Source organism: Pteropus alecto, unplaced genomic scaffold (assembly GCF_000325575.1).
Source record: "Pteropus alecto unplaced genomic scaffold, ASM32557v1 scaffold23, whole genome shotgun sequence".
Taxonomy (NCBI): Eukaryota; Metazoa; Chordata; class Mammalia; order Chiroptera; family Pteropodidae; genus Pteropus; species Pteropus alecto.
The window spans coordinates 5,189,189-5,206,994 of record NW_006435837.1 but is presented as its reverse complement, the minus strand read 5'-3'; the positions used below and the strand labels follow the sequence as shown (position 1 = coordinate 5,206,994).

The window sequence follows — 17,806 nt, the reverse complement described above, 5'->3', positions numbered from 1 at the left end:
CTAATCCTATCCATCAGCCCTACCCCTACTTCAAGGTTACCTCTTCCCAGACCAGACAACATTTCTCTTGAACCGGTGGCACTCTGTGCTTCTCTCAGGGCGCAAACTTGATCCCACCTGGGATTATCATCTAATTTGTCTAATATGGCTCCCAGGTTATAAACTCCTGAGGGCACCAATGATGTCTCTTTCTCTTTAAAGTATGTCTGTACAGTACTTTGAACTTAATAAGAGGTGACACATTCTATTTCCCAGACCCGAGTGAGATTAGACAGGAACTCTGGTACACTTGGAGAGACTGGGTCAAGATCTGTTAGTGAGCCTCTGACCCATGCCAGCCAGTATTGGGGCTCGAGGTGCTTGTTCTCTAATAAGACCCTCTAGAATCAGTTGCCTTCTAAACATATGTTTTTTACTCTTTTCTCCTCTCACCTCTGTCTGCCTTTTTAGAAATCAACCTGAGAAAAGAAACTTGACAGAAATGCTTTGCCTTGAACCTGGGATGGGGGAAATAAAGTGTCTTTTATCTATTTTGAAAGATTATTGAGTGTTTGAAACCTCATTTGCTTATTTAAGAGCTATAAAGTTGAACTATATGAAATTGACAATATTCAATTATTTTGACCTACAAAAGTGTCAGTTTCATATGGTTTAACCTCGTGTTTTGGTATTTGGGCCCATTCAGTCATTTTTAGGTAAAGTGACCTGATCCCTGTGTGTGATCTACTCAGCAAAATCTTGGTAGAGAGATCCCCAGAGAGGCTTCTGATGGTCCCATGGCCTTCAGTAGATTCTATCATTGCTTATGGAGTGTCCATCATAGGCCCTGGATTCAAAACTGGCTAGTTCATTTCCATTTTCTCTGCAGATGTCAACATATGTGTTTGATCTCTGGGATAAATGCCAAGACCCCCAGGCTTGAGTTTTCAAGTTTTCTGGAGACCAAAGGCTCTCCTCATCACTATGTGGGCTTCTCTGTGCTATTACTTGATAAAGCCAGTCCAGCTCCTCTGAGGGCCAAGGCAGAGTTTCCAAGAGACAAAGAGGGAAGGGAAGGAACTCCTAGTTTTCTAAATATTGCAATACATGGGGCAGATGAGCATGAACAGCTTCAAGGCTTGTTTGTTTTCCTCAAACTGTAAATCAAAAATGCAGAAACTTTAGATGGATTTTAGTTATTTATGAACTAGATCCACCTGAATAGGGCAGCCGGGAGCCTCTCATAGCTTTCTCATTTTATATACCCAAAGAAATGTACAGGACCTTAACAGTCATCGTACTCAACACCTTCAATCATTTCATGTGGCTTTTAAACAGAGTATACTTTATTGTCTATTTCTAGTAGAAAATATCCTAAAGACAAAAGGAAAACAAAAAGTAATCTAAAACTGAATTCAGTTGTCTTATTATATTCATTTTCAGACTATTCAAATAAGAAATTATGCCACTGTCATTAAAAATCAAGAGTTTCAGCATTAAGAGAAAAGGCATCAATTATAAAATCAAGGCAGTTAAATTAAAACCTGTAATCTTAGATTTGAATTGGAAATAGCAGTTTGAACTCATGATTTATCTTCACCTTCTGAAACTTACATATTTTCTAGCTCTGTCTATTGAAGAAGCCTAGTATAAATGACAACTCAGGAACAACGAATACTCCAGGCATGCAGAATGTGGTCTCTAAAGCCTGTTCTTTCTGAGAGGAGCCAAGGATTCTTGGAGAAAAAGCTGATTCTAGGTCTGAGGCAGCTAATGTACAAGGTGAACCTAAGACACCTTATCATGTCTAAATCTCTGACAGAGGAAGAGGTCCAGTGACCTACTCAATGCCACACAGGAGGCAGGACCCAGGAATAGCCAGGGTACCTGGTCCATGCCCCTGCAGAAGACAGCCTCCCCTTAGCCAGCCTCTTGGCCACTACCTTCCCAGTTAATGTTCCAGCCAGGATCCAGAGCTGTCTGACCAGGGTTCTTCACTGCCACCTGGGATATTTTGACCACAAAATTCTATTTTAAACTACTTTGGCATTGGAGAACTTTTAAAATTAGCCAGCTACACAATCAAGACATCCCAAATATGAAATGCACATGCTTGGGTTCTATCAGGGTCACATTCCTAAAACCCCAAAAGACTCTTGGTGCCCTACCCACATTCCCTCACCTTTAGCACTTCAGTGCACAGCAGCCAGACTTACATCTCCCAGAACTTGCATTCTTTGCCTGAGGGCTTTCTCTGGCCAGGGTGCCTGCTTTTCTAGAAGTACCAGGGAAATATTGCTCTGGTGCCTAGGCTGCCCTTGACAAATGACTGATAGGAAGTGGTTGATAAATATTGCAACTCCCTTGCCTCTAAGGTATGTATTCTTCACTGGTTCCCAATGCGATCCAACTCCAGTTACCCACAGCAATAACATGCTCACGAGTACACCTTTTATTAGTTTCCTTCCCATCCCTTTCTCACTTCCTCATGCCTCCTATTAGTAGCTTTCTAGCATTACCTCGTAAATAAACTACTTGTACCTAAATTTTTGTCTCAGTAACTGTCCTAAGGAAACTCAAACTCTTCTTTTCATTCTCTGAGCCTGTCTTCCATGAACAAATAGAAAGAGCCATTGTCCATGGAGAGCAGACCTCCCTAGGTATCTCTGCAAACTCACCTAGACTCAGGCTGATTGAGTCACAAGAGAACACATCTTTTCTGACTCCAGATTTAGTGCATTGTGCTTAGTTAAGTATTCCCACTCATATAGCTCATGCTGTGTATTTTATGGAGAGCACAGGACTCTTTTTAAATGGCTAAGCTTGAGGGTGGAAAGGTCTTTAGAAAAGAATTCCTTTTGGCTTGCAAGCTCGTGTATGTTATAGCTTTGTTGGCCCAATAAAGGGCATCACTTCTCCTCTACCTATGAAGATACTAATTAGCAAGTAATAATTCTAAGTAAGTGCAGTGGAGGTGGTATAGGGGGCCTTTTGTAAGTATTTTTAAATTTTCCATTGTCACTGATGATCTCTAAGTAAATTTTAAGAGGCTAACCTCTACCTAGGAGAAGAGATTTATTAGCATATGTAATTGGGTGTCACACTTTCTGCTTTATAATTTAACCAAGCCAAGGGCATCTGTCCAAGAGGATCAGAGAGGCTCTGTGCGCCATGTTGGAAACAGAACCCTTTCCTGTGTGCAGTGTCTCCTGAATAGAAAGGTGATTTTCACATGGTTTTTCTGACCTGCCTCTCCCACTTCAGCTCCATTTTCTTCCCTAGAATGTCAAATGTCCCCGTGTCCGTGACATTATATCTGTAGTCTGAGCAGAAAGGAAGAGACTTTAAAACATATTAATCATTGTGGGCAGAATGCCTTCTTCTCTCTCCATTTTTCTGCTTTCGAGGAATCAAGAATGTCAAAGGACAATACTCATGGTCTTCCCTGTAACCAATCTCACTCACTTGGTTCTTTGCAAATAATGAAAACAAATTTGTGACATTCACCTTTTTCCGAGTCTTGAAAGTATTTCTTAACTACCCATTTTGGTCTCCTAAAAGATCAAATTCCTTATTTCTGATCAGTATTACCTTTTTTATACTTTAACCTGTTTGGAAACTTGTAAAACTACCACTGTCTCTTTAAGGGATATGGAGCTAATGAAGCAAGGGTTGAGCCAAGCACCCATTCTTCCCACTCTGATTTAAGCTCATGCATAAAGGCCTTGAAAACTGGAACAAATATGTCATGACTTATGATAGGCTAGTTATTTTCAGTCTCCAAGTTGCTGGAAAGCAAGCACTTTACCACTATCTAAGAGCATGATGGCTTCTCTGGTAAAGCTAACCTTGGGGTTGATCTCATTATTAGATTGAGCTATCAAGACAGTTTTTATAGAGCTAAACAGTTGAACATCACTAATTTAGTACTGTTCAACCTAATACCTACCTCGTTGCTTTGGTATCTCATTTTTTAAACTAGTGCTCAATGTGGTCTGCTGACTGGTGGAATCAGCATCCCCATGGAACTTGTTCTTTACTCCGTAGGCTGACATGCTTCTAGAATCCTGAAATAAAAATGGCTGGTTTCTTAGAGAACGGGTGAGAAAGTGGGGCTTTTTTGAAGGACAACTTGATAGATGTGATAGGTAGCAAATCACAACTGAGAGAGACCACCAGCCAGGCTGAACATTGGCATGGGAGGAAGAGGAGACCTGAGCTTTGTTTTTTGCCTCTGGCAAAAATCAACTCTATGATCTTGGGTCAAATCTTTGAAACTCAATTTCCTCATCAGTACATGAGAGTGATGGCTTAAACAGTAGCTTTTAATGTGTTTGTTGACTGCTACCTAGAGCAAGAAACACATTTTTACTTCATGTACACACATCCACATACATATTCACACACATATGATAGAAACAACAGCTTCACGAGCAGTGCTTAGTACATGCAATGCATTTTGGTATTTTTTCTACTCTCTTTTATTTCATTATTTTAACAATGGTAGTCTTGACCTGCTGAATGGATTTCACAATCCACTAATGGGTCATGCCCTGCAGTTTGAAAAAACACAGAATTCAGTGATTTCCAAAGTCCCTTCCAGCGGTAGAATCCAATGACTTTGCTAGATGCCTAAAGGAATTTTCTTAAAACAATAGCTAACTGTGACAGATGGCTATATGCTTATATTCTAGATGAAGTGCACGGTGTAGAACATGGCAGCAGAATCACCTGAAGATAAATAAGTACATTATAAATTGCTTCCAAGAAGGACGTATTGTGCTGCAGCTCTGACAGTGACTCAGAGAATTAGGATCTCCAAGTCATTACACTGAATGCTGCCCAAGTCAACCAATATCAGAGACTGGGGAATTCAACCAGTCAGAGAGATCATAGGTTCCCTTGTGGTGGGTAGCCTTCTTTCCTGTTTCCAGATGGTAAGCATCCCCCCACAAAGGGTCATCTGTGGTGGCCTCATCTTTGTTTACATTTCACTCACCAAGAAGACAGGAAAATAAAGAAAAGAGAAACTTGGAGAGCTTTAGACTTTTTTCTTTGGAACTTGGATCCCAATCCTAGCCTCTTGGTCTTCTTTTGTTCCTAGCTCAGGACAGGGAACTAACATTTAGTAAGCAGTGACATGGCAAAGACTTTATCATTTCATTGGATCCTCGGAACCACTCTATGAAGCCTCAAGGATTCCCACCTTACAGAAGAGAGGATACAGAGGACCAAAGGGTTCACTGACTCATTCTGGATCCACTGCTGCTGTGATGCATCCTCAGCTGCCCATCCCAGAGCCCAGGGTCTTTCTCCTAGCGCCTCCTGCCATAGCTTGAATACAGAATCCTTCTAGGTAGATGATGCAACCTCACTTAATTTTGGTCACTGGTAGAAAGCAGAGGCATAAACAGAGCAGGATAAGACTCAGAGAGTAGAAAGTCCAAATCCTTATTTGTAGAGATGAGGAACTTGAGTCATGGGAAGATTTAGTGACAAGCACAAGGGCACAGAACCCAGGCTTCTGGTGGTCTTTCCATGGGACGTTGGACACTAAAACAATAACAGTAACTAATAATTAAATGGTACTCCTGGTGTGAAGCATTATTTTGTATTTGGGAAACATTTCTATGGGAAAAATTATTCTAGATCCTTTTAGTATACAAATAAGTACACAGGTATGTTCTAGTGTGTAGGTGCTAGAATGTTTCAGGATGCTGGAACTATCAAGAAGCCTAGATTTTTCTGATGCTGAAGGGTCCACGTTGGATGCTTTGTCCACAGTGGGGAATAAGTCTGAATTAATGTGGTTCTGCAGAAAAGGAAGCCCAGCAGAGACAGACTGGAAACCTGGCCCTGGTGTTGGGCTACTCCATAGGTGACAAAGCCTTGGTGGTCCCAACCGTGCCCCCTCCTCCATGTTGCCAAGCAGAGTGGGCAAGGGGCTGGTTGCCAAGGAAGTCAGAGCAGGCAGGAATGAATGGTTTTACTTGGTGAAATCCCCTCTCTAGCTCTCCAACAGACCTGAGAACTCAGGCAGCAGCAACAGTGACCCTGAGCAGATTTTCCATTTTGCTTACCAAGCTGATGACTGCTGAGGATTGGCTTATATGTAGCAGGGACCCACAGAGAAAAACAGCAACATATCTATGACACTATTTCAGATGCTCATTAATATATTAATGTGCTAACACATTCCTTGCTGCTTTCTGTCACAGGGCATCAGAATGGATAGTTTGTGGAGAAATGTATTCTTGGCAAGAAACCTGTGTGATGGGGGTGTGTGTAATGGGTGGAAGGCAGGTAGGAAGGTTAGCAAAGTATATGTGGGTAGTTAAGCCTGTAAGCACTCTAAGAACATTTTTTAAAATCCCTTCCCTCCCTTGAAGAGGTATAAATTCCATTTCAGAGTCACTTTGCACATTTTTCTGATATTTTCAGCACACATAGCATTCAAACTTTGATTTCAGCTGTCACTTTACCCTTTTTAAAGTCTTGAGAGCCTGGGAGAAGGAAGAAGGAGTAGCATGGGGAGAGAGGCAGCGGCAGAGGTGGAGACTTAAGGTAGAGATGCTTTCTAGGAAGAGAGGCCAAGAATAAGCATTTTGTACTCTTCTTAGGGATAATAAAACTTTAAGGATGTAAGGGGCTCATGAGGCCAGGAAAGGCAGTGTTGAACAAGCACCAACTATAGCACAGCGTGGAGAGACTGGAGGCTAGCGAGGCTTGGAGCAAGATTATATCTGCCCCCGATTTTTACCCCTTCCCAAAAGTTCCTAAACCCGAGCCTCCTCCTTTTCTTAGAAATAGGCCTGCCCTTTCCAAGAGAATGGCGGTCGCTAGTTTTCCTCAGCTTCCAAGTCAGCTCATTTCAGATGAACTCCATGACCATTTCCATGCTTTCCATACATCACTGTGAATCAAGGTCTAGACAATTCCATTATCCCAGAGTTTGACGGAGGATTGAATTAAGTTCAGTCTATAAAGACTTCACTGCCCTGTGGACATTTCCTACAATGGCATTGTTTTCCAGCAGTTTGGTGCTTATGGTGCTGTTCGTATTTCTATAATATGACAAATCTGCTGAGCACTTTCTGAAAGATTCACTCAGTTCTTGGTTACACCTAATGCTATGGATGACATGGAGAGTAGAAGTTCTGAATCCTTTATTTTGACTTTTAGAAGCACTAGATACATTTTATATGGTGGACAGCCCACTCATCGTCCACTCCCATCCCCCAATTAGCCTTAGTTTAGATAAACTTATTTCAGTATTGATTTGGGAAAGAGCAGCAGCTCGGAAGCCAAACAGAGATGGTTTGTAATCCCAGATATTCCACTTGCCAGGTGTGTAATTTTGGAAATTTACTTACTTTCTCTGAGTTTCTGTTTCCTTACCTGTAAAATAGGAACAATAATCTTTGGGTTCCGTGATGATGTTATGAATATAATGCATATGGCTTAAAGCTTGACATATGCTGGAGCTCTCTGCAAGACCCTACAGTCTTGAACAGGAGAAATGATACATCCACATAATTTTTTCCTGCTGTAGGGAATAAAAATGAGACACATAGCCCTATTTCCCATTGTTTACCACTGCTATTATCTATTTCTTCCTTGAGGAGCAGTAACAGAGGGAAAAGAGAACAAGTACTAAGTAAGGCAAGCAACTGGTCTAGGGAAGTAGATAAAATAGTGGAAGGCTGTATTAATTTTCTATTGTCGCATACCACATTACCACAAATTTAGCAGCATAACACCTGTTTGTGATCTCATAATTTCCATGGGTCAGGATTCTGGACACAGATTAACTGGGTCTTTTGCTCAGGGTCCCACTGAGCTACAATCAGAGTTTTGACTAGGGCTGAATTCTCATTGAAGCCTGGGAGCCTCTCCCAGGTTCATTGGTTGTTGTCTGAATTCAATTCCTTGAGGTTTTATGGTCACTGTGTTCATCTGAAATGAGCTGACTTGGAAGCTGGGAGTTGAATTCAGTTCCCAGAGGTCACCTACCATTATTTGCTAAGTTGCCTTCTCTACATTGTGGCAGTTTGGTATTCAAGGCCAACAGGAGAGTATTTCTGCTGCTGCTTGTCTTTTTTTAAGGGCTTACCTGATTAGGCCAGATATACCCAGGATAATTATCTCTCTTTTGATTAACTCAAAGATCTTAAAATCCCTTTTGCCAAGTATTGTAACATAATTCACAGGTTCTACCTATACTCAAGGGGAGGAGACTATACAGGGTATACACATGAAAGGGAGGAATCAAATCTTGGGGGCTATCCTAGAATTCTGCCTACCATGGAGGGACCCCTGGATGTATCCAGAGAAGCAGGGGAGAAACCTTCTTGCTTCACTTTGTATCATTTTTATGAGAATAAACATCACCTGGAGTACTAAGCCAGGTATCTTGCATGGCTCAGGCATGGTCAAATTTTTAAACAGGGAAGAAAAGGGAGGCAGGATTAACCTGAAGATGTGGACAATCTTGCAATGGCAGTGGCACAGTGAGCTTATGAATAAGTGGATTCAACTTTCATTGAACTGTTTAGGAAAAAGAATAGATTTTTTAAGGAGGGAAAATGGGATAGCTTTCCCTGGAAGAACTCCATTAGTGCCTGTCTGTCTGTGTCTGGTAGACACATAATACTAGTTAATGCTCTGTAACCAAAGGACAAAACTGAAAGCAAAGGCATTAAAGAGTTTTCCTTCCCTTCCCTGTCTGAGAGATAAACACTATTGTGGCAACTGATGAGTGAAATGTTCACCTGCTAATGCACAGCAGAAATCCGTTACAGCTTCTCAGCAGATAAAAATAAAAAGACAGGGAAGAGGTGAGGATTCGTAGCCCCAAAGGCTGGCATTGTGAGAGCTGGTTCTTCCCAGAAGCCATTACTGGACTGCCCATGCTGGAACTCATGCATTAGTCTTTGCACCTGCAAATCCACAGTCCTGAGCAGCAGGCAAGTTTAGCAGCCTAGAAACTCAGCTCTGGCTTGCCCAGTAGTCACAGTAAAAATGTGTTTAGGACATCAGGAAAGCAGGGGCACCAAAAAAATGCTTTTTTCAAATAACCCAATATTTAATATTCAACAAGAAGGAAAGAGAATTTTGCTGAACTTTTTTACATTTATTTAGTGATATACTAATTTATTCTTTAATTTGGGAATACCAACCACAGAGAGGTGAAGATGGAGGAGTGGGGACTACAATATTTTCAATGTTTATGGCTTTTAGAGTCTAGAAGTCTTAGACTATCCCAAGGGAATTGTATCATACTACAACTAGAAGAGTCTGCCAGAGGTCACTTCTCCCAACCTACTGCTTCCAGGTAAAATCATACCTAAATCATTTTCACACAGAACCAGGGAACATATGCTTCATGAAGGTAATGATTCTTGTGTGTTTTCTCATGTACTATATCCCAGCACATAGCACTGTGCCTGGGACATAATAGCTATTTAGAAAACGTTCCATGGGTGAGTGGATGTTTCCATTTTCAGCAGCTCTTCCCTTCCCCCATGTTGCCTATCTCTCTTCACTCTCACAAGATCCCAAGGCATTATCAGATAACATTTTGTGTTTCTCAAACTTGCCTGATAATAAAAAATAATCTGGGTCAGTTTTCAAATATACAGATTACTGGCCTCTCCATTGGAAATTCTGGTTTGGGAAGTCTAAGTTGGAGCCTAGGAATCTGTGTTCTTCACAAGCACTTCTGATGAGTCTTTTCTTGAGATCAGCATCAAGATAAAGAGCAGGAGCTCAGCTCTTCCCCACATAAAGATTGAACAGCCATAGCCGCTTGACATGGTTTCTGATAAGCTATCAAAAATTAACACTCTAGGTTTCTGGTCCGTGGTGCTGAGGGAATGAAGGACTTTAAGAATCTTCACTCTATCCCCAAGTCATCTGGGCCCAGTCCCAAATCCTGGTTCCTGAAGAGATGGGCCTAAGAAAGGAAGTACTCAGAAACCCCTCTACTTCTGGGACTGTCCACTGAATTTCTTGCCTCTCCTTTCCTCTAGGCAAGCTTTCTGTTTCATCCTTTCTCTCAGCTGTCACTAGCACATGAATTCACAGCCATTTTTTATGGGGTTTGGTATGACCTCTGCTTTATTGGGTGGGGGTTAACTTCTGCATCCAGGGAGAGGCTGACTTTTTAGTCCTCCTGATTACTGAACCAGAGTATTCCTCCGAGGATGACGAAAGAAAAAGAGAGAGCGAAAGTCTCTATTTTCAGCACTCTCCCCTATTTATATATGAGAGAAGGAAAGCTCTGATCCAACTGGAACCTATCCTTTCTGCCCCAAGGCATCCCACACCTCATCTGAGGCCTGAAGAGGTTGGCTTCTCCCTCAGCGATTCCTCCTAGGTTTTCTTGTCTCCAATGACTCCTGACTGCTTCACCAAGCACTTATGGTTTCCAAAGAACAGGTTGAATGGTATAGGGTAATTAAAATTGCTACCTTTATTCTTGGCCCCAGAGAGCTCTCCCATAAAAGTTCTCTTCCCTGCCCAGGAAGATAATCTTGGGATCTCTAGCCCTTGGGCTTAAATTCTTCTTGTTGTTTAAACACCAAAGAAGGATAAATCTAGGTCAAAGGGAGTAATCTGCTCTGTTTCTGAAGGTGAGAGAATATAACAGACTATAGTTATGATTGTCCAATACAATAGTCACCGAATTTATGGCTATTCAAATTAATTTATATTTTTTAAAAAAATAAAAATTAAAAGGTGTTTAATAGCCAGTATGGTTACTGGCTACCTCATTGGATGGCACAGCCATAGAGCATTTCATCATCACAAAAATTTCTATTGGATGGCACTGTTTTAGAGGCATTGATGGTTCTTTCCCTTTGATTTTGTCCATGTGATGTTTCTTTAGCATCTTTGGAAATATGTCTGTTTTTATTGGTGCTCCTTGTAGGTATGATGCATTACTCTAGAAAAACATACTACTGAAGACTGCATTAGAAATCAAAAGCAAAATCAAAAATAACTGCCATAAATGCAATACTTGGGGATGGATGAATTATCAAAAGTTCCATTTTCCCAGTTTCCTTTGTTCTATTCCCCTTCTGCAAAAGTACCCGCCCTTCTTTTTCATTTGCCTTTCTACTCTATCTGTAGAGTATCTTGTTCTAAGTCAAGCTTCCCAGACAAAGTGAAATGGTAGACCAGACCTCAGAAAGAAAAAGATCAGAGAGAAACCAAAATTCTGTTGGGGGCACAGAAATGAACAGTTGGGAAGAACACCCCTAAATCACATACTTGGAAAAAGAGAAAAAAAAAAACAGAGGCAATGAGACTGGGAGGAGCAGAGTGAGCCCAAGACGGGGACCTGGTCTGGACAATGGGTCTGGAGGGTAAGACAGACTCACCATTCTGAGGCTGGCAGGCTGCTCAGGTGCTCGAGAGTTCCCCTATGTAGTAATTTCCTAATTAGAATCCTGATTAGGAACAGCTCCTTCCACAAGAATTTACCTTTGACTCATGAGTGATCTCCACCCTAGGTTCAGTGTATACATGAAGAAGTCATAGTGGGTTAAATGCCTCCTAACCTGATCTCTTGGGTGAGTTGCAAGGACCATTCCCCTATCCTCACCGGCACTGTCTGTGGTTTCTCTCTCTTAACACCTATCACCCATGTAATGGGATATTTAATGCTTATGTTCTCCCTTGGGTGAAACTAGGGAAGCTGAGAAGTGCTTTGAGACATGGCAGGCAAGGAGTTGGCAGGTATAAGGGAGGATAAGGTTAGATAATGAGAGTCAAGAGCCAAGAGTCACAGGAGACAGAAAGCCGGGCAAGTGAGGGGTAAAGTTCAGGTGGGCTTCAGGAGTGGATGTGAAAAACTATAGTTCTGAGGCCCTGCAGCCAGAAGACTGGGGCTGAGGCCACCTTTTGGACTCATCCCTTTGGCTTTTCTCTGCTTTCTTGGAAGGCAGGACCCCTACCCCATCCCCTAGCATGGATGGCCAGGGACTTGTTCAGGGTGATGAGCAACTATGTCAGAGAGAGTGTGAAGTGAAGGTGTGGAGAGGAAGTTAACTGGTCACAGGCAGATGATGTTTTGGGGTCTCCCATCCGTTGGCTTTGGGGCAAAGGTTGTTCCTCTCTGTACTGTAAATTTCAAACCTTTCTCTAGCCTTGAGTGAGTTCCCAATGAAGATGCAGCAGTCTGGACTTACACTCTACCCAGATTCTACCCCTGTTCCCCTCCCCACCCCAGAGTCTGCCAAATGCACAATTTAAAGCTACTGATGTATAATTTCCTGTTTCCTTCTTTGTCTTGCAGCTGTCTCTAACCTGGATATCGAAAGTAAGTTGAGTGTGTACTACCGCGCACCGTGGCACCAGCAGAGAAACATCTTTCTCCCAACCACGAGGCCACCCTGTGTGGAAGAACTGCACCGCCACGCCCGGCAGAGCCTGCAGGCCCTGCGCAGAGGTGACTGATCCGGGCTTGGGGGGCTTTTTGGGGAGAACTCAGAGCTCGTCCCGTCCAAGGGTTGTTCTCTGTCCCATCAGTCCCAATACCTCCCTCTGTTATAGCAAGTACTTTGAAATGCTCCCTTTTCTACCCTGATATGAAATTCATGGGTAATATAACCTACCTATACACATAATTTAAAGTAGCACTGTGGTCTAAATATAAAAATAAAGAGAATTTAAAAGGAGAATTATTTATACACCCATCACTTGATTTATGCGGATTATCCATTCAATGTGTCTTTTTTCTTACAGAAAAGAAAACCGTGTAAAAAGAGTCAACCACTACAAAAAAAAATACTAAAGAAATAGGCCAATATAAGTCATAAAAATATTTCACATATTGTCACAAAAAATGCTAATGAAAATTTGGAAAAACCAAAATAAATTATATTTGCTGTCGGTGTCTGTACTGTAATCTAAAGCAATCAACCTCTTTTTAATTGGCACAAAGTCGCTATCTTCATCGCTCAAAATATTTGGAAGTACTACTTCACTTTCATTATTTATGTTTATGTTTTTGGGATGATCTTTTTCCAACCCCATCTTTTGCTAAGTTTTCATAAATTCTTTGATATTCACTACAACATTTTTAAAAATCTGTTCGAAATTTTAAGGTTCGTTGGATCTAGAATTGCAGTTTCTAGTTTTGTGACCAAATGAAGAGCTTTGTAAATATTTTCTGTAGTGAATGAAACTGGTTCAAGGTCACTGCTGTCTTTGTTGGCCGGATGGGCTTCAGATATTAAATGACTTAATTCATTATCAGTTAATTCGTGATCAGTAATTCATTAATATCATCTACAGTCAAATTGTCAGAGCCTTCTTTAAATTTATTTAATAAATTAATAATGCCAGTTAATCTCTCTTCTGTTATTGGAACCATATTCACCATATTCCCTGGTACAACCACTTCTAGCCATATTGCTTTCCAGCCAGCATTTAAAGTTGACGGCTTCATATCACTCAAAGCTAAAGCAATATTTTTGATACAGCTTAAATTGTGTACTTATTCCAGGCTTCCATAACTGTAAGTGATTCATTATCTTCAAGTTTATTAAAAATATCATTGAAACTCCATTTAATATAATTAATCTTAAAGGTGGAAATAATGCCTTGATCTAAAGGTTGTATCAAGAAAGTTGTATTTGGTGGCAAATATACAACTTTTATATTTGGGTGTTCTAAATTGTGGATGACCAGGTGCACTATTTAAAAGCATTTTAAAAGGAAGACATTTAGTCTATGGCCATGCCACCCTGAACAAGCCCGATTCTGTCTGATCTCTGAAGCTAAGCAGGGTTGGGCCCGGTTAGTACTTGGATGGGAGACCACCTAAGAAGATCAGGTGCTGTAGGCATGAAAATAAAAAATAAGGGATTGTAAACTGACAAGGTCCTTGTAGTCTGTGAGGTCAACCAAGAGTTGCCTCGCCTAAAAAACAAATAAATAAATAAGGTAAAAGGAAGACATTTTCCTGCACGTAATTTTCAGCTTCTACAGCAAAATTTTGGTAAAATCAATCCTGAAAAACATCAGTAGTCACTCATGCTTTTTTATTTGCCATCCAGTGAACTATAAGTTCATTAATAATTGCATGTTAGTAATTATTAGTTCTTTATACACTGCTGAGTTAAGCTATTGTTTTTTAGAAAGAGTAATTGCCAATAATGGAAACGAAAAAGAAAGAATAACGTAAAATGAGACTGTGCAAATGGAAACTGCATATAAAAAGTCCGCCTAGATAAGGTGACTATTTACCACATATTAAAAAACTCATGTAAAAAAAAAATACCACGTAAATCGAGAGATGGGTATAAGAATAATATTTGCAATATGCAAATGCCCAGGCCTGACTGCACTAAAAAACATAACAAAGTATTCAGATGTTTGCACCTATCAAAAGTAGTTTTGGATTAAGTAAAGACAATCAGAAGCCATTCTGAACAAAAAATATAGGGAAATAAAGGAGTCAAAGGGCAGGAGGACACACTATAAAACTGGTGCATTTAGAGTATATTAAATATGAGCAAAAAAAATAAACAACCTTGGATTATAACTAAAAGAAAATTAGATTTGATTCAGAAATAGATTCTAGACTTTTCCCTTATAATAAATTCTGGTGGGTTATTTGTGTGACCTGGAGCACTGTTTCATTGTTCAGGACCGTCCTATGCCCAGTAGGATGGCTATCATCCTTGTCTCCTGCCCAGTCATCTCACAACCAGAACCTCCCTCATGGGGCTCTTCTGCTCCTGCTGAGAACCAGTGATCTGGTCCATTCTACAGTGGAGCATGCGGAGGCCTAGAAATGTCAGAAAACTTGCTCAGGGTTACATACAGCCGGTTACATATGGTGCCAGGACCCAGACCTGGGCCTCCAGATCCCCAGCCAGAGCTCTTTTCCTCCTCACCATACACGGTATCCTAGTGAAATAACTAAACATTTCTATTTCTATTTCTCTCACAGTCCTTAGAAAGCCAGAGATAGGTACATAGCAGTCAAAATAGAAGATAACAGCCCTTTCTTACACTGATTACTTTTCAGTGCCTTAAAACCATTCTAATTAGGACAAGGAGATTAAAAACTGGCACTATCCCCTAGATTGGGTATCAGAAGTTGGCCTGCCTGCTTTTTTGGCCTTTGGATTTCTGCTGTGGAGAGAGATAGTGTCTGTACATTCAATGTCTTTGTCCTAGATTCCCCTATGCTCCTTTAAGGAATGGTATTTTGCAAATGTATTAAAGTTCAAATAAATTTTTTTAAACTCACTATCAAGATGGAGAAATAAAATGATAAATGTTTTAGCTTATTTTCTTCAACATAAATATGACTTCTCCCTTTTTCCCTATTCCCAGCCTTTTTCCCCTTTAATGAAGGAGCTAATCTACTAATATCCCTAATGCAATTCTTTCTAAAAATTCCCCTTAGTTATTAGTAGCAGATGCTGTGACACTATAATGAAGAGTGATAATGAGTATTCTCTAGTAGTATCTCTGGCGTTCTTATTATTCACTTTGATGTTATAGTTGGCTAAAAAGGTCTTCTTTATGAAATTTTTGGTGCAAGCCACCTTCCAAAAATCTTCCTTAACACTCTTGCCATTCTTTTGCAGCCTGGATTAGGCATCCTTCTTATATATCCTGTGCATCCTCGCATCGTGTCACTTATAAGCTTATTTCATAACTAAACACTTACAAGCCTATCCTCTACCATTAATCCATGAGCTACTCAAGGGCAAAGATATTTTTTATTTTTTTCTAAGCTCTTAGCATGAACCAGACATATAATAGGTCCTCAATGAATGTTTGTGCAACTGAATCAAATTCTGCAGAAAATGGATTGAGTGTTGAGGGCATAGAATGACGACAGAGGAATCTGATCATTCTCACTAAATACTTTCTCTGATCCCATCATTAGAGAGCTTGAGTAATGTTAGCCCTTTGGCCATAATTATTTTTATCCTTTTATTATTATCCATAAGTCATCCTTGATTAGATTTTTCCAAATTCAACCAGATAACATTAAGCTGCTTGTAAGCTTTCACATTTCACTGTGTTGTCAGGTTTGGACTTAATGGCAGAACTGAGGAATAGCGAGTGCCAATATCAATTTTCTCCCAACTTCCTCCTGGGGTCTGAGAGAGGGATTTGGGGCCTCCTGGGGTTGGGAAGGAAGATCCTGGAGCTGCATCTTGCTTCCATAGACTGGCGGGCTTTGTGGTTGTCTCAATAGCAAATCTTGGGTGTAGTAGTTTTAATAGCACTGCAGAGAGCTATAAACAGGAATTATAGGCATCATAGAATTAAAAACATGCAGTGTAGAATTAAAATTAGAAAGTGACTTTTTTTTTAACCTTGTCCAAGAAACACAGTAGCTTAGCAGTGCATTCATCAGAATACCACTTCTGCCATCTGGTGGCCATGAGTAGTACTGACCTATCAGACAACGGCCTTGCTCAGCAAATGCCGCAGTGAGCTTCTCTGTAGGTTCTGTATTTGGACAGCTGGAATATCCTGGCTTCCACCAGGAGAATGTGGATAATGAAGCACAGACAAGTGAAGCTGCGGTGGCAGCAGCTCTGTGTTACTTTTGGAGATGAGGCTATAAGGAGGGAGCCATGGGACCAAGATTAGAACCTAGAAATTAGCTGCCTTCAAGATCTGCTCAATAGCAAACCGCTCAACAAAGTGTACTGAGGGCCAGATATTGTGCTAAACCTGTGATTCGGAGAGCAATAATGTATGGTTCCTGCCCATAAGTAATTCCTGGTCTAGTGAGGGAGACAAGTAACCAGGTAATTTCAACATAGTGATATGAAGGCTCAGAGGACAGGCACTAATCATGCCATGGAGCTTTGGGGAAGGCTCCCCAGAGGAAGTAGCACCTTAATGGATTTCAAGTTGTTTAGAATCTTATTCTTTTTTTTTCTCTTTTTTTCTTCATAAATCTTTATGCTCAGAACCAATAATGGCTTTAAGTGATCCCATTGTTTCTGTTTGTAAAACAGTGAGGGGGAGATTACTAGATGTCTATAAAAAGGTATTTATATTTTGTATTTCCTTGCTTTTCAAGCTTCAGGGCTGGGGTCTAAGTACCATTGGTCTAAGATAATAAGAACCAAGAGTGTACTTCAATTTCAGGCTCTAGTAGATGAATGCTCTCCCCACCCCACCACCAGGAAAAAAAGTATTATTAGGGAGCCGTTAATCTAGCCTGCCTACTCCTGGCCTAGGGTGAATGAAAGAGATATGTTTAAGTGTAGCAGGGGAACAATTGAATGGGAAATTGAGTTGATGTCTCCTTCCAGGCTCCTCCCTTCCTTCCACCTTTTCCTAACCAGCAACACTTATATTCTATTCTCTATTATGACTTTAAGAATGTCAAAGCTTTTCCTTGCACTGCCCATTTAGAAAAAAACCCACTGTTTGCTTACAGAGAAAAATGAATGTGGTAGTAGAGGTAAGCACTTTAATAAGGAAGACATTTATCTCAAAAAGCCTTCCTGATAAACATTGGCTGCAGAGGCAGTTTAGCAAAGACTATCTACATAGTGATGAGGACTTTTTTTCTGGTTGCAAATGGGAATCAGTCAACATTTGTTTAAAGAATCCTAAGCAAGGGAAGATGAAGAACACTACCACGTTTTGTTGCCATAGATGAAGTTGGAAGTTCAGGCAGGGAGGCCACAGACAGCCAAATCACACTGACCACAGGAAAGGGGCCAGCATTAAGGAGGCCACACTGACCACAGGAAAGGGGCCAGCATTAAGGAGTGGAACAGGCAACAGGACCTAGACAATGACCTAACAGCAAGGGCACTGACAA

At 40.8% G+C, this 17,806-nt stretch overlaps 1 protein-coding gene and 1 pseudogene across 1 annotated transcript in view; both read left to right on the top strand.

The window, feature by feature from the left end:
* Window positions 1-17,806, top strand: part of NHS (NHS actin remodeling regulator) — a gene marked incomplete at its 5' end in the record, with an annotated part of 334,315 nt that overhangs the window by 276,420 nt on the left and 40,089 nt on the right. The window contains one exon of the mRNA XM_025046607.1: window positions 12,284-12,436. Coding sequence (XP_024902375.1) covers window positions 12,284-12,436 — 153 coding nt within the window. The remainder of the gene's footprint in view (window positions 1-12,283; window positions 12,437-17,806) is intronic.
* LOC112479581 lies at window positions 13,719-13,837 on the top strand (annotated as a pseudogene).